At 38.2% G+C, this 23,167-nt stretch overlaps 1 protein-coding gene across 5 annotated transcripts in view; it reads right to left on the bottom strand.

The window, feature by feature from the left end:
* Positions 1 to 23,167, bottom strand: part of LOC124169455 (ras GTPase-activating protein raskol) — a 548,145-nt gene that overhangs the window by 8,869 nt on the left and 516,109 nt on the right. For all 5 annotated transcript variants that reach the window (XM_046548067.1, XM_046548068.1, XM_046548069.1 and 2 more), the window contains 14 exons: positions 10,877 to 10,980; positions 10,304 to 10,407; positions 8,734 to 9,022; positions 7,880 to 7,959; positions 7,358 to 7,459; positions 6,715 to 6,899; positions 5,645 to 5,904; positions 4,856 to 5,018; positions 3,815 to 4,106; positions 3,082 to 3,230; positions 2,682 to 2,848; positions 2,232 to 2,348; positions 1,265 to 1,587; positions 106 to 632 (listed from right to left, as the gene is read on the bottom strand). In XM_046548067.1, the coding sequence (XP_046404023.1) occupies positions 106 to 632; positions 1,265 to 1,587; positions 2,232 to 2,348; positions 2,682 to 2,848; positions 3,082 to 3,230; positions 3,815 to 4,106; positions 4,856 to 5,018; positions 5,645 to 5,904; positions 6,715 to 6,899; positions 7,358 to 7,459; positions 7,880 to 7,959; positions 8,734 to 9,022; positions 10,304 to 10,407; positions 10,877 to 10,980 (2,862 nt within the window). The remainder of the gene's footprint in view (positions 1 to 105; positions 633 to 1,264; positions 1,588 to 2,231; positions 2,349 to 2,681; positions 2,849 to 3,081; positions 3,231 to 3,814; positions 4,107 to 4,855; positions 5,019 to 5,644; positions 5,905 to 6,714; positions 6,900 to 7,357; positions 7,460 to 7,879; positions 7,960 to 8,733; positions 9,023 to 10,303; positions 10,408 to 10,876; positions 10,981 to 23,167) is intronic.

The following is a 23,167-nucleotide window of genomic DNA, read 5'->3' as shown; positions in this document are numbered from 1 at the left end:
GAAACGTCGGCCCTGCAAAAAAATCTTACCCGCGCGGAGTTCCGAGAAAAGTTTAAATATTCTGTTCGCCGGAAAGTGTAAAATCTTACATAAAGACAGACTCACCAATTCCATTGTGCTGAGCGGTTCCTCCATAAGCAATCTTCTGTTCTCCAACAGTGATGCCATTCATCGCACCACTCTGCACAACCACATGATTCTGACGCGTGAAATGCCGGTGCTGTGTAGGGGCCACTTGAGCCACCAATTGCACAGACGCCGGATGGGAATCCATGGCTGGGTCCATCACGCCTTGTCTGTGGTGCTGGTTCGGCACGAAAGCCGTGAGTGGCACAGCGGGCTTTGATGCATTGACGCCCTGTGGCTGAGCCGGGTTCAGCAGATTCCCCATGCTGCTCAAGTGGTGACCAGAACTGCTGTGCATGATACCACTGTAAGCCCCTTGGTGCCCGTAATCATTTTCCCCACTTCCCTGGTACCTCTCATTCGGGGCCATGACTTTCTGCTGGTTAGCAGCTGATCCCAAGCCCTGCAAGTATGCATTTCTCGGAAGTGTCGCTGCCCTAGCCACCGGTGATCTCTGAGGATTTGCGGATGCATCATTCGTTCGACTCACAGTCGGATCGTTGAATCTGAGGATGGAGTAGGAGTACGAGCAAAGGTGAGTGCAAGCATATCAGAAACAGTTGCTTACATCAAATAAAATATATGAGGATTTCTTTCTGAAAATTTTATAAATATTTTGTTGTTATAGCTATTAATATAGAGCACATATAATGTGACAAAGAAGGATTAAATGCAAAAGCCAAAAGAAGATGAGGTAAATAGCCATTGAGGCACTCAATAATTGAATGATACAGTTTTTATACGAGAAACATTTTAATTTTGATTTTAAATGCTCAAATAACCTGTAAAATCTGCTGCTGACTATTTGTGCAGTAAGTTGGTACTATGAAAGCGGAAGGCAAGGTGGTTGAGAAGAGATTCTAGATGAGATACGGAGAAGACAGAAGGTATGGATGGAGCGAGTACTTAGCCCTGAGAAGAAGTTGAGAATGGTAATAGAGGGAAGAATGTATGATAAAAAAAGGGAGAGTAAGAGAATAGGATTTTTAGAATGAAAGGGAGTAGGCCTCACTATGAATTGAAGAGGCAAGTCCATGAAGGAAGGGGAGGCAGCCCGAATACTTCTTGAAAATCCATACAAACCTACCTTAATCGGTAGAATACTTTAATAATATTATGCATTAAATTCCATAATTACCTGAAGATGTTTCTCTGTAGCGACTGGAAGGAGTTGTGTTCTCCTTCTGGGGCCCTCATACCACCCTGAGAACCATTCTCATTCCCATTGTTTTCACCACCATTGTTATTATTGTTGGACCACCCATGCTGGTGTGATGCCATCGACTGCTGGTGGTTTGAGGTTTGGCTGGATGTTATGGAATTAGCCGGCGTGGGTGAATTACACTGCAGCTGTTGTTGCTGTTGTTGTTGCTGCATAGCTGGTGGAAGGCCTGAAGGCTCGGCTTGAGCTTCATGTATCCTTCTCAGGATGCCTTGTAGTCTGGCCAATTCAGACGGCCACTATAAAATGAAATGAACATAAATGTAGGTATTGCAATTATGCCTTTTGATGGTAGCAAAATGTGATGAGTGATGCATGGAAGAAGACTTAAATACTTTTGAGTAGAATGACTGGTTATTCTACAGTGAAAAAATCTTTTACTGTCTTTCTACCAATGATCAATATCTATCAATTGCACTTATGATGTTTATAACCATGGCTCAACTCTTAATAGTAAAATAGTGTGGTGGGTACAATCATAGAGTAAGTATACTTACTCTATGATTGTACTCTATATACTTACTCTATGGTACAATTCATTTTTACGTATAGGTCATAGCACCTTGACAGAGAGGTGTTTTTGATTTTTCTACATATTATTCACTATTAAAACTTCAAGTTTTCATCATTTTACATGGAGCTTTGCCAAGCAATAATGAGTAGAGAAACTGCTGAGTTATTTAATGCACAATATACAAAGTCACCACAAAATATCACTCATATAAGACAGTTAATATCCTCATTTTCACTATGACTCAAATTTACCAATGAGCTATAAGTATATCAACAGTGATCTATTAAAAAATATTTGAATTTGTGCAAAATAATCACCATTAACACACCTTACAATGATTGCACAAAAAGTTTCTACAAAAGAACCTACCTGTCCAGGAATCTTGTCTATACACTCAGCGAGCAAAGCTTCCAGAATGCTCAGCTGCTTTCCCAGGTCTATATATCCATCAAACTCTGGTGTTTGATTTTCTTTGGTTGGAGGACTCTGCAAAATAAAATATAAAAGGACATCTTAATGAAAGTTTCATAATTATTTTATAATTATAATAATAGTACATGTATAATATGATGAAGAAGGATCGAACTTTAAAGACCAAAGAAGACAAGGTCAATTACCATAAACGTACTCATTAATATCATGTTTTTTCCAGAAGAAAATACATTAGGTTATACTAATTTGAAAACATTTTTACCTTTACACACTTATGTGTAAAAGATTTTACACACCAATAAGTCAAAGCCAAGACAAGTCATCTGATTAATAGGAGGTCAATATTATTTTCTATAAATAAACAAATAAGAGAAAAAATTAACTTACAGAAATGTTATGCAAAAATGTCTTCATGGCAGGAGCTTCCCTCTCAAGGAAATCATTCATGAACTCCATGAAATTTTCTTTTCCTTGAAAACGAGTGAAGTTTGCCAACGTTTGCAGCGTCTTGGCTACAAGTGTTAGATTCCTGGCTGCCTTTTCATTTGGATATTCTATGTTTATGAAAGGAAAAAATTATAATTAGAGAGACAGAATGCATTATAGTCTTGAAAAATTCAATACGAAATAATAAAAGTTCTATGGCCGTGTAGCTATCAAGAGAAACAATTCCCCAGGGCCATACTCTTCTGCTCTACTTTAGATTATAGCCTTGGGGAATTATTTTGAATATTTCAATGTTTTCACATAGCAAATATAATTACTTGAAAACGAATAATAAACTCACCATGAGTGATGTTAAAAAGACTAGGACTTAGAATTGCTGGACAGAGGAAGCGCAGGAAGATGGAGGCAGATATAAGATGATCACTAAGATCCTCACGATTGTCAGCTGTCAGCCTCTGCCTGAGTGTGCGGAAGCAATTACGCAATTCACTGCAAAAGAAAATGAAAAATGTCATTCGAGGATGATTTTAAGAAGTAAGGAGTTTATTTGGAAAAAATATTATTTCCGACATTTACATTGCATGCTGTTTCTATGATAAGGTTGCTTGATTGTTATAATCACTTTTTAATGGAAATTGCATTTAATTTTGTGTAATCTTTTTAGGTCAACTTGATTATTTACAATTACAATATTGATTTATTACAATTAAAACATGTGTAATCATGTGCAATCTTTGTAAATATTTTTTAACTGAGATTTAACCTTGACTTTGTCTCTTGCTGTCAAGGCTAAATAAAATCTCTTGGTACAAAGGTAAGGTACAAAAGAATAATGAAGATTGAATTAAAAAATGGAATATAAAAATGAAATGAAATTAATTGTAAATTCGAAAAATGATGTAGCTAAAGAAAAACTTATGTAATGTAATAAGCAATATAAAACCAAAATGGCATGCAATCCTTAGTATGTGCAATAAACACTTTATTGTTGTTATTACCAATCATCCTTAAATACCTGTAGCGAGTGGAGGGGATAGCGAAATTTTCATTAATAATAGCAACACTCCACTTACATTGGAAAAGTGTTGTGCGATGATAAGATGCGTGTCCAGACAGCCTGGACAGCAGCTCTGAGGTTGGCCTGCTGTCGATGGAGCATGGCAACACTGCACACTTTGAGAGGGTCCACCTCACAATCTCCCCCGAGGCCAGCTGTTGCCAACGTGCCTCCGCTTCCACCATTAACCATGGCACCGACCACATCTCCAAGAGTCTCCAGGAGATATCGATCCCCAGTCAGCTTGAGATATGCCTCCATTGCCTTTGTAGCGAGTGAGTTTCCTCGGAAAGTTAGCCGCTCGTCATCTGTCGAGGCAAAACATTTTTTTTTTTTTTTTGCAGGTTAATACATTCAAGTTAATTCCCAGTCAAGAGTGGAAGCATTCAAAATGTGTTGCTAATGAAAAATGATGAAGATAAAATGAATCGATCATGTAAGAAATAAGTACGTTCTAAGAAGAGTGGGAGAAAAGAGAATTCTTCTAAAATCCTTAAGGAGAAGACACCATAACTTTGTTGGACACATAATGAACCTGAGGGCCTGATGAAAACAATTGTAGAACTCATCTTTATGGATATCAGGGAGTTGAAGGCATAATTTTTTCCATGGCAATTGACAACAAATGGGAGAGGATTTCTAGAAATATGACGGGGTGCATAAAAATTTAATAATGAAAGTAGATAGGGACAACCTATGCAGAAGTTAGTAATCTTATAGTGAAATAGGGCATCCTTGGAAGATCGTCTGTCACATAAGGGCTTTAGATATACAAGGGATAGTAGATATGAAGTGTTGTAATCAAACTGTGATATTCCTAATTTTAGAGATTAGACAGATTTATTTTCAGCAAACAGGATCAGGGTTCATGCCAACTTGAAATTTTCAATTTTGCTCATTTTATGTAATTAGCAAAGCAGTCACACATGAGCATGGGTTTTATGGAAAAATGCAGCTAGAAATACTGTGAAAAGAAGCTACTAGTTTACCCAAATAATGCGTAAAAGACACAGATATATTAAATAAGAATAAATGTATTGATGCTATCAAGACTCACCAACTCTATGAATGTCCATCATGACTAGGTCAGCAAGGAATTCCCGTGCAAGGCCTTCCCTCTGCATAACATTTACAAGGGCTGTTGCTATGTCCTCCTTTGCACGAACTCCAACAACAGGTTCCAGAGCTTCACAGACAGTGCTGTATTCACTCTTCAGGTACTGAATTTTAAAAAAATATTGCAAGCATTAGACTTCAAGATAATTAATCAATAGGTGGTAACAAAATTTTTTAAATCTTTTCACAGATTCTTTTGATTCATTAATACACTAATTTTTTAAAAAATCTGATCAACAACTTATTCAACAACAACTGAAAGCATTCCTCATATTCAACTGTGTCAAGGTAGTGCGGAAAACAGCTTTTTCAGTTGATAATTCATGTTCTTGAATAATGCCTCATTCATATTGAGTTGAATTGTGTTAATTAAGGAGTTAAAAACTTAATAGGAATGTATGCTGTGTAAAAAAAAACTTAAAAGTGGCTTAACCTGACTTAGAATAGTCATAAGTGTAATAAAACACAAATTTATTCTTAAAGTAGCCGGTAGCAGAAAGGTAGTAATGTCTATCAACAGACATATGAGCTAAAAAAAAGTTCTCTTTAAGCAATTTCATGATTCATACATGGTCTGAGAATTGGCAGAATATTTCACTCTTGGTCATGCTGATTATAAATCAAGTTATGCTAAGTTAAGTTGTAGTGAATAAGGATTGAGTCATTTAATATGTGACTGCAAAGCAAAAATTTGGCTTCAATATCACTCTGTTGAGAATGGTAAGCTCACCTCCAAGAACTCTTGATACACAGTTAGAGGGAGAATGTCGACTGATTGGAATCGACACTTGACCCTAAGAGCAGGAAGCTCTTTCGAAGACGAGCTGGAAGAGTATGATGAGGAGTAGGCTGACGTAGACAGCATCGTTCCGGAAGCTGAATGCATGACGCCAGAAGCTCCACTGTTGACAGCCTTCTCAGACAAGACTGGATACCATTTTTCAATGAGGTAGCGAGACGTCACGTCATGGATAGGGATACTTACAGTACCTGAAGAAATTTAAAATGTGGAAAAATTTAGCCAAGGAATCTCAGATATTCTATCACATTGTGAAAATTACTCTCCAACATGAGAAACCTCCAAATCCAATAAATGGTATGAGGAAGAAACCTATTGCCAATACACACCATTGGGAAGTATAAAATACGTGAATTAAGGAGTCAGTTAAATTATAGTTTCATAGATAGTATAAAGGCTCCCACAAGAGATGAAACTTTTTCTAACAAAGTGATCGGGTATTTATTTAAAAAATAGTCATTGATACTCCATCTAATACTTTGCAAGTCATTTCTCGGTAATAAAAAGATACTTCAAATTAAATAATAAAAGGTAATGATAGTTTTCATGAATTATAAGTTTAAGTAAAATTCAAATGACTTACTTCATACAGAAATACGTACACTGATGATGAAGCGATAAAGTCGGATTAAATGCATTAAAGCCAGCGAAAAATGAATAATATCGTCACAGTTTTCCCCAGTAAATGTAATTGAGCTGTCTTTGTCTAACAAGGAGAATATTAATCAATTGGCTAGGGATAAAGAACCACCACCAACCCAAATTTCAAAAAAATCCCCGAACAGATTATATGACCTTCACCTTCTATGATAAATGTTTAACGAAACCATTTATTTTTTCTCTGAAGTCAAGTTTGAAAAGCTTTGAAAAGTTGGCAAGGCCAAAATATTTATCCTTATGAAGGATTAGAGGAGACTTACTAAAAAAAACTCACTCTAACTGAAAATTCAAATAGGGATTCCATGGTTCACTTTGAATGAATATTTTTTTAATAATCTCACCTATTAAAACGCTTTTGTCCCTCTTTTTCTTCTTGTCAGCCTCTCTGTACAGATGAACGTTGAGAATGTTGACTGTAGGTAAGCCTTGGAAATCAAAGTGCTCACCCCAGAAACACATCTCTCCTTTCGGCTTGCCAGATGTGCGAGCATACAACGTTTTATCCAAACAAACTTCACAGAAGTATCTGTTGAATAAAAATAGTCTGAAATCAGTTCACTAAAACATACAAGACATACATTTATGCCTAGAATCAATGAATTTATACATAATTATCTATTGACAAATACAAATGGACCATAAGTAAATTTTGTTTCAATCGACAATGTCAAAGAAAGCAATTCTAATTTGAATAAGGATTGCATCATATACTTTCAGAGCTTACTTTAGATCCCATAGAAAAAAAATAATTTTACAGTTTGACAATGAAACCAAAATGGTAACTCTAATCTCAATGCCAATATTTAAACTTCCAATTGCCTTAAAAATAAATTACACTACTTAAAGAGGAAAAAAATATGCATGTTCGTTCAAGGACACTTCATGGTACAAAGGCTAATGAAAAGGTTTTAAAATTGCAACAAAATATGATGATTACGTTAGTAGACTAAAATGCTGAAGTAATATTTTTTAAACTGCACTAACCTTTTCTTATTTGCAACACCTTTGGCCTCTAGTATCCAAATTTTAAGAGAATTATCAGTCCTCCTAACATTCTCTCTGTCAGGTTGAACAGCTTTCCTGAGACTGGTTGTAAAGGAAGAAATGAAATTGATAATAAAGTCAAAATAAATACACTTTACTAAGTAAGTTTGTACCACTTTATCAAAAACAAAACCATCTCTGATGGCACTAATTCAAAATGGTAGTTTTGCAAACATTTACATATTTTTGCATTAAGTTATGTCGCTACTGCCGTCAAAATCAAAACTGGATAGTACTCTAATTACAGTAGGTATCAAGGTGTGGAATCAATTTGAAGAAAAAATTTAATTAGGATTCAAATTAGTATGTACAGATTTTAGCATAAATGTATACTTCGAATTATTTTTGTTAAAATTAAAGTTGGATAACATTATTACTGGTATATACTGTGGAGTGGTCGATTAAATATATTACTGATTCAATGGTAATATGTATGATATATTTCTCTTAAACATTTCTTACCTGTATACCCATTTGTCTCTCTCTTCAGCTGTTCCACATGAGAAGTATTTAGGGTTGCCTTGCGCACCGGGCAATGTAACCTATAAACAATGTGAATAATTAACAATGGCATAGCTTTTTTAAAAAATTGTACAAATTCAAGAGCATTTGGAACATATTCACTATTTTCAAATTCCTATAACATTACCCAGTATCAAATGAATCATATTGGAGTAGAATTTAAGTTAAAATCAACAACATACACGCATATTACATGATTCAGACAGGGAATATGGAATCAAACATTCACAAACATCTTTAACTCCATGGTTTCTTAGTTTTCATGACGTAACTTCTGATTTTCCCCTTACGTGGCATTTCTATAAGCTCACAGTGAAGCATTCAAAAGTAGTAGCCTATCATTCGAAATTCCCAAATTTTTTCCATTATTCCATTTTCTTGGTATTCTGAAAGAACCTTAAGCTCTCTTCCAAACTTGCATTTTACAGAATATATTATTATAATTATACATTGATTTGTTATTAATAGCAAGTCAATACAATTTGTGCTAAAACTGCTGGTAATACTATGCTATGAGTATCATTTTTGTATTGAGGAAGTCGAAATACAGAAAAAAACACCTATATATTTAAAAAAAAAACTTCTGTGACTAGGCATTTTGTTGCATAGTTTTACGATTACCTATGGTGCTAAGAATTATGAATTATATTGTATGCATTTGTTTTGTACGTATGTATTTTGTTTTATCTTCTACTTTGTTTGACAAGGTACTTATGCATGGGTAGCTGCAAGCTACCGATACTAGGTAAAGGCAAATGTAATATGCTAATAAATGATTTATTGATTATCTGTACCTGAAAGCAGTGCTCCCTGCCAAGCACGGAAGCATGAAGAGGCTTGATCTCCACTCCGCTGGTGGACACCTGTCCTGCTCCGGGACCATTGGCACTGCCCCCAACTGCTGACGGGACCAGAAGACCCAAACCAAGGTCCAAGGTGTGCATCATCAGCATGGAGTTGTGAGGGTGACCCGAGAGAAGAGATTCATGTGATCGAGATGACCTGAGCCTCGGTGCGATGCCACCAGAGGACGACGAGGAAGAAGATGACCCACCGCCCAGACCAGAGCAACCGCTCCGAACACTGCAATGAAGAGGAAAATGCAGGTATTGATAAAATAATAATTTGGGCTTTCCTAGCAAACTAGCTGAAGGAATTTTTCTTAATTTCTAGATCACCTCAAGTTTTTCAAAGCCGAGATTTCGATTCTCGACTCACACATTGAATCATCTGCCATGGGAAAATTGACCCGGTGGCGAATATGATAAGAATCTTTCTACAGAAGAAAGATCTGAGGTTTCCCCGGCATATGATGTTGTTGAAGTTATTTCGGGTTTCCCACCGGATAAGGTTCTCCATCTCTGCCGACGTTTCGATGGTCGTGTCGTCCATTGAAACATCGGCAGAGATGGAGAACCTTATCCAGTGGGAAACCCAAAATAACTTCAACAACCATCTTTCAACAGGTTTAAAACTTTGTTAAAGGGGATAATACTTGTCCAAGCCCTTTATACTAATATAAGTCCATACATAAGTAATATAGGTACACATTTTAACTACAATGGTGGGATATGTAACGTTACCTCCCTTACTGCTTCCAATAAAATTTTTTTCAGCCCAAGTAGAACAGATAATTTAATTTTATATGATCCCATTTATTCTAAAATAATGATGATAGAAAGAAGATGAATAACTGAAATAATGATAAAATAAACAATCAACCTACAAACATGAATAAAATGTAATCGACAAACTTTCGAAATTATTGAAAAATTGCCCACTAAGAACCATGATACCCCTTTAAAACAGGCCACCCTCAATTAATACTCTAATGACTTTTCTTCCTTGATAATACAAGTATGTTTTAAATTTTAGCATTCAAAATTTGTGCTAACCTATCACTATTCCTCAACATATAACTGATTTGTTCCAGAAAGATATGCTTTCCCATAAAATCTACTTAATACATTTTTCCTGGGTGCCACACCAGGTGAGATGTTTCACTTCCACCAACGTTTCGAAGTTGGACATGTTCCTCACCATTTGGGATCACAGATGGATGACATCTCACCCAGTAGAAAAACCAAGAAAACGATTCAATAAAGTTTTCATTTTACACACGTACAATCATGTTTATGAAATGAACTAAATATTCCTACAACTAGGCACAACAGGTATTATTGACTCGGTAGAGTTGAAGAGTACATACTCATCAGGAGTAAACAAAGCTTGAATTTTTTTAAAATAAACCCATTAGCAAAACAATATCAGTTAATACTTGGGTATCATTTATAACCTAATGTAGGCATAGACAAAAAATACAGTGGAGTACTGGGAACATTACCCTACTAAGTAAATATTCACCTGTCAGCTGGAATACTGTCTGGTATCCTCTTCCTCTCGAGTTTAGTAACGCTCTTTGTGCGCTTCAAGGGGTTCGATCGGAAAGACCTCTTCGAGAAGAAGTTCTGAGGAAAAGAAATACACTCATTAACAGTTAATATAAGAAAAACATATCTTCGCGGCAAGCAAATACATTTTTATTATTATTACTCAGACTATTGCTTTTTTCCAATAAGTTAATATTAAAAAAAAACAAATATTGCTAAGCAAAACTCAAACTGAGGCTTAATTAGATACAAGATACGATTGATTGAAATCAGTTTTTTACAAAGCCAATTAATGTTCTCATCGTAATCATCATCAAATTATGAATGCATTGCATTTTAATATTGATTTACGTTATTCATATTGAATGAAACAGCCATTTATACGAGAAAATTTGCAGAAGGCCTTGTTTCCTTAGGTCAGGGATTCCAATTTACGCAATACGTGAAAAGAGCTAACAAATAGCATGCAAAAAAGCATAAGATTGGGATCGGGGTATGCTGGATAAGGCACAACAGCAACAACGCTCTATTTTCATCACCAACTTACCACAATTCGAGACGGCGTCAGCTCGAGGGCCCGCGTGCCGAGAACTGGCGTCGCTGGAGCGCTGCCTCTTCGACTACCGCTGCAAGCCTTCTCGTAGGAGGTATCTGCGGAGGAAAAAGGAGGAAACACGTTATTCCGCCGTCCGTTACTTCGCGACGTACCGTATTTACCATCTAGCACACGAACAGTTAAAATAAATTACCAGAAAAAAACGAGAAATGACATAATGAGACTGTATGCCATTCAATGAAAACATCAGTCATTTAGTTGCGAAGAACAGCTGTACATTGTGGGTGAGGAGAGGCAGGTTCTAACTGCGATACGGAAGAGACAGGTTTGGATGGAGCGAATTTTTAGCGGGGAGAGGAAGGAAGAGAATAGGATTTTTCGGTAGAACGATCGGTGGAAAAAGTCCGATCGAAATTGAAATTTCGAGCAATCGATTTTCAATCGGAATGAAAATCTCGAATTTCCAACAAAAATCGAAATTGAGACAAAAGATCGATCATTCGAAAATATCGACGGTTCTTTGAAAAGTTACTTTTATTGTTTAAGTATTCTACCTAATAAGGTATGCTCCCATGGAGTACTTAACAATCATATTAGGTGCCTACCTTTTCTTCAAACACTTCCCTCTTCCATTCACTATAAGGCCTACTCCCTTTCATTCCATCTAAAAATCCTATTCTCTTCCTTCCTCTCCCTCGTTTACCCAACATTCTACCCTCTGACACAGTTTCGAAAAGCACTCAAAATACACATTTGAGTAGTAGAAAAAAATCTACTGAAAATATATGATTGAATTTTAAGTAGTATTTACAACTTAACGCATATAATAGTTTGGGGCTCACCGCTTGGAACCATTCTGATTCAGAAATTTATATTAGAAAGACCGACTGATTGAGATGCTTTCTTGATGATCGAAGGATTGCCTTTCCAATTTTACCGGCCTTGGAGTAAAGTCTTTCACTCGGGACAGATGTACCTACATTCGGTAGGATTCCACCCCACTACATAAATTTTATGTACTTACGTACCTACTATGTATCTTGACGGAGGATCAACGACAGCAGTCTGGATGCTGCTGCTTCTCTCACGCGTCTGATCCAGATTCTCAGGCGATAAAAAAATCCTCACAAGGGGGGAGGAGGGTCCCAACGCGTGAGTCGAAGGCAGACAAAGGAGCATCGGGGAAGAAGAAAACCATTCCCCCTCTCTAAAAATCTCACGATTCGTGACTGAAAACCTTTCTAGCGCGAGGAGCAATTACGAAAAGAAATAGGAGCGCTGCCGAAGTGCAGGAGGAGTATCACGGAGGCAGATTCCCAGGCCAAATCGGCTTACGCATCGGCGATCACACGGCAATTAAATGCCGAGGCACCGTATTGCGGACTAGCGGAATATTATATGGACCGGATCCGACAATCACACTTTTTTCAAACCAATTGAAGGCTGTTTTTTTGTAAAAGTTAGCAATAAATCAAAGAAAAAATAGCTTTAAATTGAAATTAAAAGCGGAGGCACCATATTGCGGCAAAATTCGACATGAAACAGATTTAGCAAGCACATTATTTTCAGACCAATTGAAGATCGCTTGATAGAACAAAACTGCTTACTTTCTGTAAGTAGAAAATCGCTTCCCAAAGGCATTTTTAAAAACGTCGATATTAACGAAATGGTTTTAGTTCAATTAGGCCCCGATGAAGCCCCGGAGCTGTCCCTCGGAATGGATGGAAAAAAATGATCGCGCGATTCAGTCTTAAGAAATGAAAATATGTAATTGATGGATTGTGTCTTGAAACAATATTTTTACGCGCATATTGAGTCGGCTTGCTGGGTAATGTATGAATGAAAATGAATTCATTCGTACAGGTACACAGAGATGCCACACACATGTGCGGTACGAGAAGCCTGACGATATAGAAAGTAAAATTACGAAAATTAGTTTTCGTTTTTTTTTTTACCTATCCTCACGCTTATTTCCCGAGGCAAACGTTTTCTCGTGGCCCGCGGGAACTCAAATTTCCCTTTCGAAAAGACCAACCACATTAGGAGGCCACGGATCAGCCCCGCAGGCAAGAGAAGCTGGAGCGATGAGAGAAATTGAGGGGTGAATTTTAATTGTAAATGGAAAGCGATTGGCAAAGAGATCCGAAGACGCTCGTGTGAAAAGAAAAAAAATCGTGCGAGTGGGTAACAGTTATGAGATTCTCTCGAAACAGATAGATTTCATTTACATACTATGAAACCCGCTTTCGACCAATGACCGACTCATACAAATTTTTGGTATGAACGAGGCGAGATACGTCAACAATTCATGGAACAGTGCAAGCGAAAGCGAGTATTAACGTATGAATGAAATCTCACTCTACATGTGAGCGAAAATCTTAACGGACGAGAAGAAAATTGCGTGAAAACCAGGGCAGGATTTTCCTATAGGCTTCGGCCTAGGGCTTCAAGATCCAGAGGGTCCTTCATTCAAATTGTCAGCAAAATTAAAATTTACTCTATTCCAAAAACAGTGAACACTAAATCACTAGACCATATACATCAAAGTAATATATTAATATGCATTTCAAAGTACTGATGAATTTTATTATCTCTCGTGTAATTTATAAATTTAAAATGGAAGGTGAAAGAGACTCATAAGTGGAACAGCTGAGGGCCTCTTTTCACCTAAATGCGGCCCTGCTGTTAACGCATAAACGCAATATTCACAATAAACGCAAATAACGCAAAAAACGCAAACGCAATAAACGCAATATTCCCGGAAAACCTTACGTTTCCCGTCAAGAACTGAGGTTTCATCTCGCGCTACCCATACACAATTTTCTTCTGGCGAGATCTCGACCCTCAACAATCAAGATAATCCAAAATTTGAGTGGAAGATAACATAGAATGTAAAACACCAAATACGATGATCGAATCTCACTTTTTCACTCGAAAGAGATGTAAATAGGGTGGTTTCTTATGATGTTTTTATTGCCTAAATCGAAACATTATTACTCCTGGAGTACATATTTCACGCATTTAATTTTTTAAATGACGATATCTATTTTTCGCATTTAATTAAAATAGAAAATTTTCAAGCGCGCGAAAACGCGTCGGCTAAGTATGAATGCTGGGAAAAGCCCGTGTGACGTCATTCTGGTTCCGGCTGCCGCCGTGTGAGGCCACCTTGGTGCGAGACTATGAACGCCGCTACGACGCAGGCTGCTAGCAGGTAGTAGAGCACCCAGCCAGCTGGTAGCCCTTGGCTTAAATAAGGATTATTAATACCCTATCAAACGACCTTAGGCAATTATAATAGGTGATTACTAAGCGATGTTTCCCTGAGCTCTGTGCCTCATGCATGCATTGGTAATCCCAGACGATGTAAAACTCCTTTCTACTCGTATAGCATCTAGGTCCCTGTGACGTCACGTGGAATGGCATCGCATAGGCGCCAATCTGGCCTTTTTCAAATGAGGTTAAAATTGACCATTAACATTCGACTAAACTGGGATTCCTAAAACCAAATAATTTGTATTATATGACTAATCATTAAACTAATGGTGGGAAACGAATCGCAATCAATGCCTTTTGTTTTCTTTGATGAAGGAAACTACCCTATTCTATCCAAGGATTCCATTATTATCCATGCTTTTTCCCCGAATGGCAAAAAATCTTAATTTTCGTCGGGTTAGTATTAAACTTCTTCCGCGCCATTCACTCGTTTGATTAACGCATGGCCACTCTTGAAAGCTTTCCTCGGAAACAGTTGTGGGTCACATCTCTGAGGTTACTGCTCGTGACCACTTCATAAAAGCGTTTTCCCTTCAGGCTTAAATTAATACTCCACGGAAGGAAGAGAAGAATGCGGAAACCAACCGCAGGATTCTTCCCTCCGCCATCTAATTGAGGCACGAGTTTATGGTGTACCTTCTTGACCAAGTTACTTGCTCCAGATTAAAAAAAAAACAGAGGTGTAAAATAACTGGATTTTCTAAAAACAAACGAGAGTTCATATGAATAGCAGCGAGTTCCATTCACATTACCATAATATGCATACTTGAGACTGGAATATGAGAATGGAAACTATACGAGACTATGGAGACTATACGAGAATGGAAATATTAACCCGCAAAACTAATACGGTGCGGTACGATAAAGTCGAGAAAATCGTAGGGAACACAAACTACGGAAAATTGATACTTCAATTTAAAAAAATGTTTCGGGCCAATCAGGGCCTTTTTCCGACGCCAGTTGTCGGTTAGATTTAGTTATTTTCATATTAGTGTGCATTTGCACGCGCTCACTAGAAGACTGTCTTTCACATTCTCCTTCACTAACACTGGAAAAGTTACACTAGTCTCCTGTACACTTGTATAGTGATTTTTCCCCTGCGTGAGTACTTACATTCATCGCCGCTGAAGAGATGGTGTATTTACTCACCGGCAGCTGGACGGATTCCGGGTATAAACCCCGGGTGATTTTTGAGAAAATTTTTAAGCATTTTCTGTGCATAAACACGGAGTCGCAACTCATTAGTTACTGTCTGGCAAAGCAAACATATTTTAGGATGCGCCTCGCATTTGCTGTGAAAATGGTTTTTATTTCTCATGTAATCTGCAAACTTAAAACTGGGAGGTGAAAAGGCCTCATAAGTGGAATAGCCAAGGAATAGCGAAGGAAAAATGTCGGTCAGAATCGATTTTTAATCGAAATTAATAGCTTCACACTTCAGCAAAAATCGGAATTTGAACCGAAAGATCGATCGATAAAATCGATGTTTCTAAAAATAAAAAAGTTTTTCATACATTCGAAAAACATTCAATATGCACATTTGATACTTAGAAAAACACCCAAGAAATGAACTAGAGAGATGAAAGAGAACTACTAGTAGAAAAAATTACAAATGCACACACATTAAAGTTTTGGGTTCATCATTTGGAACCATTCGGCTTCCCTTAAATTTTTAGGAAATATCAAGCGGTTGAGATGCTTTCTTGATGATCGAGGGCGTACTTTATAATTTTACAGGCCTTAGAGAAAAGATTTTCTCATGGTGCGGATAACATTATCATGGGCCGGTAGTGACGCTGATATGATCAAACGAAATGGTCAAGATCGAAGTTGAAAAATCGAGTTTGGATCGAAACTCGAAGGTCATGGCTAAATATCGATTTACTCGATCTTTGGCAGTTACAACTCGATTTCCGATAGTAATCGAAATCGATTTTTCCATCTTTTCATCATCTCTACATTTTCCTCTAATTTCATCTTAATACGGCCCTGACTTATCTATGAGCCTAAATAAAATAATAAAAAAATAAAAATTTGGGATGTAGTATAGGAACATGGGCGGATTGGTCCGCGTGTAAAAAGTAGGGCAGGGCTAAGCGTAACCAGTGAGTAAAAGACGCAGGAGATGTACAGATGAAGGAGGGGGGACTATGGGAGGGCGTGGGTGGACTGCCCGGGGCAGAGAGGGGCAAAGCGGGGCCGCATAGCGGAATGGGAACATAAAGTCGAGGAGACAAGAGCGTCGCATTGTGCACGAATAGATTAAATCCGCTTGATCGTGAATAAAGGGGTTATAGTGTGGGTGGGAGCGACTCGCTCAACTCACTTTCTCGCCGACTGTCACGTGTGCACGAAACGCACTACGACGCCGTGACGCAACAACTACGATCCGTGACAATCCGACACGACCGATTACATGGGTGCGTGCGTAATATTATACATACGTGATAGGCTTAGATTGCTTGAGACATTAAGAAAAGATTTATTTCAGAGTAATCATTTTTCTAGCCGTCCTTGTTCTATTAGTCCATGTTCACCTAATTCCTCAGCGGCAGAGCGGTAGCTGTCTGACGGAAAATGTCCACTTGGGTCTGATTTAAGTGGCTTCGAAGAGTTCATATCATGGTGCGGAGATCCTTACAGCTCCCATCTGTGGCGCAGAGTCGTCTTCTTTTACGATCTAGAATTTATTTTCTATTATATCATGGCAATGATTTCGAAGACATGGTTATTCCCAGTGCGACCCGTTGGCGTTTCGTGTGTTTACCACATATGAATCTTAGACTCAAGGAGATGGTCCGTGACGTCTTTTGTTTGCTTGAATGCCTTTGCTGACCTTAAATTCGTCCCTCAGCAGAATCAGCATTAGTGGACCACGACTTCTATCTCCTTTGAGTCGTCTTTATAGTAACGGCAAGACTCTCGGAAAGAACGGAGTGAAATGAGTTCAGACATCATTTTCGAGAAGTTAATTGTGCGTAATTGCCGATTAAGAAGTTTCTTAGTGCTGTGTGCACATTCAAGAAGACAATTTTAATTAATCTCGCCCGTTTTTGTTTTAGGGAAATATAGGGAAAAATTGTCCCAATTCTGTGTCCAGGCACCTTGTTCTTTTTGGTCGTATTTTTCGTCGGCCTATTTTGTGTCGTCCCATTTTTATTAAGTCTCTTGTTTATTATAGACTAGTACCCTTGCCATGTGTTCAGTCGGAAAGAAATTGTTGTCCGGCGCTGATTTCAACGAACGTGTAATTGATCACTTTGCTGGACAAAAGGAAAGAAGGATGGACTTCTGCAATATAACTAAAGGAATGTGAGCATTTCAGATTTTGTTAAAAATGTGTGAGATATGTTTAATTATTGATTTTAAATCATATTGTATACAAGAAGCAACGCGAACACCGCAATCAAAGTTTACATCTGCCATAGCAAAGCGCGTGCATTCTAGTAGTGTTTGTTGCCTAGTGGAAGTCAGTGACACTCCCCTCCCTCCTCAGGTGTTACAAGTGTCATTGCTACCTAAATCATTGCAAAGATTGTATAGATTTGACAAATAACGCATTATGATTGCAAAACGAATAACAGAAGTGTATTGCGGGCATATCCGCACAAAGAATGTAGGCGCTAAAACCTAAAGTTACGTATTTTCGTTTGTATTTGCAAAATATCGCAGCAAATATATTTTTATTCTTCAAGATCATTGATCAGTATAATCTAGAGTCCGGACTAAGCCGAACCGTATGACCGGGAGTCTACTGCATTAAGTATTTATTAATCAAGCTTTATTAGAAAAACTAGGTATTTTTGCTGAAAGAAACGGAACATATGGCATCACAAAATTTAATTCCTAGATTGCCGTAAAAACTTAATAAAATACACGAAATATTAAAAAATTATGACCCCCCGGTGGAGTGCGCCCCCCCCCCCCAGAATTTGACTCACGAGCCGCCACTGCTCTTGACTTATCTGCCACTCTTAACCTCCACACCTTGCTCCCATACCGAAACATACTCCATATTTGTCTATGCTTCATCGTTGGCTCATTGAACACGGGAATTTCCATAATTCAAGTTGGGAGAAAATGTGAGAACAAAATTTCAGGAAAAATGGCCATGAGAAACAAGAAATGCCCAGTATGATAGGAGATATTAATACTAATTTAACAGCATGAAGTAGGCTAATACTTTCCCTGAAAACAATAAAGAGAACATCAGAACTCATAAGGATAAGAGAGCCATTGTCAACTTTCCCACGAGTGTATTGATAAGATAAATGACTTTAATCTTACCCACTTCCGTTAATGAGGGAAAATTACACATCTTAAGGATTTAATTTTGACCGAGTTCCTAATTACCAGGGCTCGGAGGAAGGAAAATAAGACCTCTGACGCAATAATTCCTCTGCGTGAAATTCGCTTGAGCGGGAGAGCAATGGGGGAACAGGCCTCGTGAAAAATTATTCGCACAAATTAAATCTAGTTTCACGCACGAGGACACAGCGGTCTTTGGGTAATATCCAATTTGCGAGATACTTATCAGCGTTATCTTACGGTTCCATCAGCAGCACGTCATTAGTATATGGACGTAATTAGAATGGGTGGTTTCCTGTGTGATGGATGATTGCCGAGAAGGCAACAATGTACTACATTGAACCAACACGAGAGAGGAAAAACTCTTTACGGCTCAAGATACGAACCCCCAACACGCACAAAAATAAGCACTTGTTATGATCATAATTAAGTCAATTTAAAATTCTATTGACAAGGCCAGTGGACTCACACTTTTTCGGCAAATTGTATCACGTATCGATAGATATGAAAGCCGACAACATCACATTTTTCGATGCAATTTTCAACTATCAACTAATTTGTTTTTGTTTACATCCTCATTCTACCCCGCAAGCAGTCTGAATAGACTAGTGGCGGAGGGTGTTGGGATACCAGCTGTTAACCTGTACGACATTACAAATACATTGAGGAGTGAATTACGAGAGATTTGACTATCACAGCTCAACCTAGCGTTTACTTAAGTCTTTCATTGTTTTTATCGTTCTTTTTACGGATTCTTACATCCAACCAATCGTAAAAAAATATCTCTCAGATTTTGTAGTTTCAGTCGAATCTGGAGATATAGTGCGGTTTTAAGATTGTTCCTATGCCGCTCTGAACGATATCTGTTCCCGATTTCTCCAGAAATTTGCGCCTACTTTTCGGTTAATAATAACAGCTGATGGCAATTCTAATGGAAGGGCGATTCGCAATGGTGTACTGAATTATATTGCAACATATAATAATTGCTACTCTACTTAAGATATCATTTTCAATAAATGCCGAGAGGACCTAAACATACAGATTATGCGGACTCACTGAGACAATCGGAAACTAACCCCATTTAACAAGAATCGACTACATACGATTATTAGAAACCATAGATTTCTTCATTCATCACATGTTGATGACAATAATTGCTAATCGAAAAATTACTTGTAGAAAATTTTGGTATAAAACGAAGGAAAAGCATTTTCTTTGCCATCTGATTCACGTTCCACCACTTTTAACGCCGTTTTACACGGGGCACGTAATTGCGCAGGTTAGAGCTGCATTTATTTCTAAAATGGCGTGGAATTACGCGAATGCATGACGAAATTAGAACAGGCTATTTTGCCGTCTCGCATCCACGCATTCTCGCATGTGTTCTAGCAATTCACCGCTTTACACGACGCAATTTTGATTGCGCCTTCGCACGTACGTCAGATTGCGCAATTCCGTGTACCTTGTAATACGGCATTTTAAAATTTCACGTCCACGCATTCTCGCATGCGTTCTAGCAATTCACCGCTTTACACGACGAAATTTTGACTGCGCTTTCGTACACACGTGCAACGTATGAGTCTGATTGTGCAATTACGTGTCCCGTGTAAAACGGCCTTTAAGCAATATTCAAAAAGGTGTACAGCGGCAATAGCGCTCATTGCACAGCCCCAGCATGACATTTCCCCCATCAATACTTAACGACTTGATTTCATAGGCGGTGTCGATATTTGTGGGCGTGGAGCCCGGAAGAAAAGCCGTCGAACACTTTTCATGCCTTCACTTGACATTAAAGACACCGTTCATGTCTCCCGAGTAGCGTAATCCCATCGAATGGATCGGGCAATTTAGGAAAATGCCAATTTTTGACGTGTTGAAGCGAAATTTAGTCAATGAAAACGAAAAGAACTTCAGGAGAATGACCTTTCGTACCAATCACTTCCTTCAGATATTTTCCTCACGCATACCGCATCAAATAAGACGCTGCAAAAAAATTGAAGTTGATTCCTCGAAACACTTTGAAATATTGTAATTTGCTGCTACGGACTTGATGGTGGTGAGTGTTACTTGGAGAAATCCCATTATTAATTTTAAAGTATTCTACCGACCAAAGTAGGTTTGCATGTAGTATTTAGGGAGTATTATGGCAGTCTCCCCTTCATTCATGGACTTCTCCAATTCATAATAAGGCCTACTCTCTTTCTTTCTATCTCAAAATACTACCTCTCTCTCAAAATAATCTCTACCTTCCTCTCCCTCGTTTACCCAACATTCTACCCACTAACACGTTGGCGAAAATGAAGTCATTAAACCGGCTATACACATAGTAAAAGTTTCTCTGCATTAGCCACCGGGACAAAACCAAATAATATTTCTTTATACAAGTTCAGCACTGGAACAATTTGAAAGTAGAACAATAAAATAGAGGAATCGATAATCAGATTTGATTCATATAGTAGCAATGAACCTACATCAACAATATCCTTTGCGATGCGTTTTTTTAATAGCGAAACAATATGAATGCAATGGACGCCTCACTGCATTTTTCCCAGCCGTATTTTATCTCTTTTCGCGACGAATTACTCATTTTTAACTTGAAATCTTAAAATTTTCACGGCACACAGAGCAAACCTCTGTCTCTAAAATATAAAAGTTTTACGTCTGAGACGGTAATTAAGTGAAATTTTCAAATTTGAGAGTCAAATATTGAGATAGGCCCGCTCTATCTACTTCAAAAACTTCAACATGGGTTATAAAGGAGCGATAAGTCACGAAAAAATGACCAGTCGAATGGGATGTCGCGTCCTCATAAGCATCAAACTTGGTTCAAACCACAAATTTGATTAGTACGAGAACATACTAATGGAAGCAGCAGTCGTTGCCCCAATAATTTCAGCCAACAGAGACGGCGATGTAACAGTGCCGAGTATATACCATGTGGGAAAAAGCCTTATAATCCCCCGCCCCTCCTAGCGCCGTCCCTTCCCAGAGTGCCGCGGGGCTGAGGCGCAATCGGTCAGAATCGTGACGCGCGGGCGGGGTGCTTAAAGCTGCCCGCCTCTGCTCTCTTGTTTGGGTCACACGGCCACTGGACCCGGTCGCCGCGAGCACGAAAGGGGTTGCATGAGCAGAAGGCATTGGTAAGGGGGGAAATAAAGCCACCGAGGGTGAAAGGAAGTTGATACGCACGTATGAAGAGGAAGGTATCGATGGCGTATGTGATAAACGGCTACAGTACTTACGAATTGAAAGGATGCGCCATTCCTACTCGACTGGTCTGACTTCCTCACGAATTATTATGAAAGTATTCTACATATTAATGGAGGTAGGTTTTCATTAAGTATTTAAGTGCTTTTGCCTAAGGCACTAAGAGGAAGCGAAAGGAACTATGAAAAAATTGATAGGGAGGCCCTATTGATTATTTCTTTAATAAAAAAGTTTAGGATGCATTTGGTGGAACGATGTTTTGAAATTGTTACTGATTACAAACCTCTCCTAGGGATATTCCAGTAGGGAAAGCGTATTTCAGATGTTTTCAGTCCACGCATGTTAAGCATACTATACAACATATATTTCATCAGTCTATGTTTCAATACTGTGATTATACTACAGCCTTGGCCTTCAAATTGGGGTCTTAGTAATAAAATCATAAATAGGCCATCATTCGGCCTCAAAAGTTTTAGCTATTGCATTGCATTCACTTTAATTCCCATCAATTTTTCCTATCATAATATCTCCCAAGCAAATGATGTGTCTCATTGCGTGGCCATTACGTGGCCGTGTCTTAATACGCTAATAAACTTAATTCTTCATTTAAAAAAATGGAAATGGAAAAATGGAATTTCAAAAAATGGAAAAATGTACTTGGTAGTCAATCCATGATTTATTCAAAGTCCTTTTGCCGTTAAAGAATCATATAAACCTAATATTTACTGCTTAATAATAAAAGTCATAATGAAAAAATAATCTCCATTTAAACTATACACGCCTTGTACCCATTGATGAAAAACTTTGTGTTTCACTGAGCCCGAGTCACTATGAAGATGTTGAAAAACGAAGGCAGAAAAAAGTTCAGCGGGCGTGGGAAGTGTAGGATTTCAATCCCCCGAGGAAATTTTGGTGATACGGTCTTCAGCATACTCCTTTAAACAGAACAACCCCGAAATGGAACCCTTATTCAAATGAACCCCACTATTTTATTTTCTGGCTACGACACTGCGTTGTCAATCTACATTCCGGAATGGCGAATAACAACTTAAACACAAACATGAAGCGAAATCCCACTACGAGCAGAATGTTCATCTGCATCTTCATAAAATCCACCCTAATAGGCAAGTGGTGGGAGTTATTAGGACACTAGCCGTTCACAAAAAATAGAGGAAAAAAATTAGAAAAGGAGTAGAGCGTACTGAGTCTACCCTAGAAATTAAAACCTTTCCATATTCTTCGTGGGAAAATCGAATTCTTATACCTATGCTTTCGGCAAAATATCTCTCTTAATTAATCATTTCTGTCGCATCCATATATTTAGTGAGGTTCTAAGAATATGTTCTCCATGTCGATCTGGATGACGTCTCTTAATGTTAATGTCACGGAGACTCCAACGCCTGCAACGAGACGTTTGCAATGAAAACACGGTCGAGTGACATGGATTCACGTCATCATACGCCGTAAGCAGAACGCGTACGAGGAAGTCCA

This window comes from Ischnura elegans, chromosome 12 (genome assembly GCF_921293095.1).
Source record: "Ischnura elegans chromosome 12, ioIscEleg1.1, whole genome shotgun sequence".
NCBI classification, from domain to species: Eukaryota; Metazoa; Arthropoda; class Insecta; order Odonata; family Coenagrionidae; genus Ischnura; species Ischnura elegans.
Note: the sequence above shows the minus strand (reverse complement) of the source record. Positions and strands in the feature narration are given on the sequence as shown.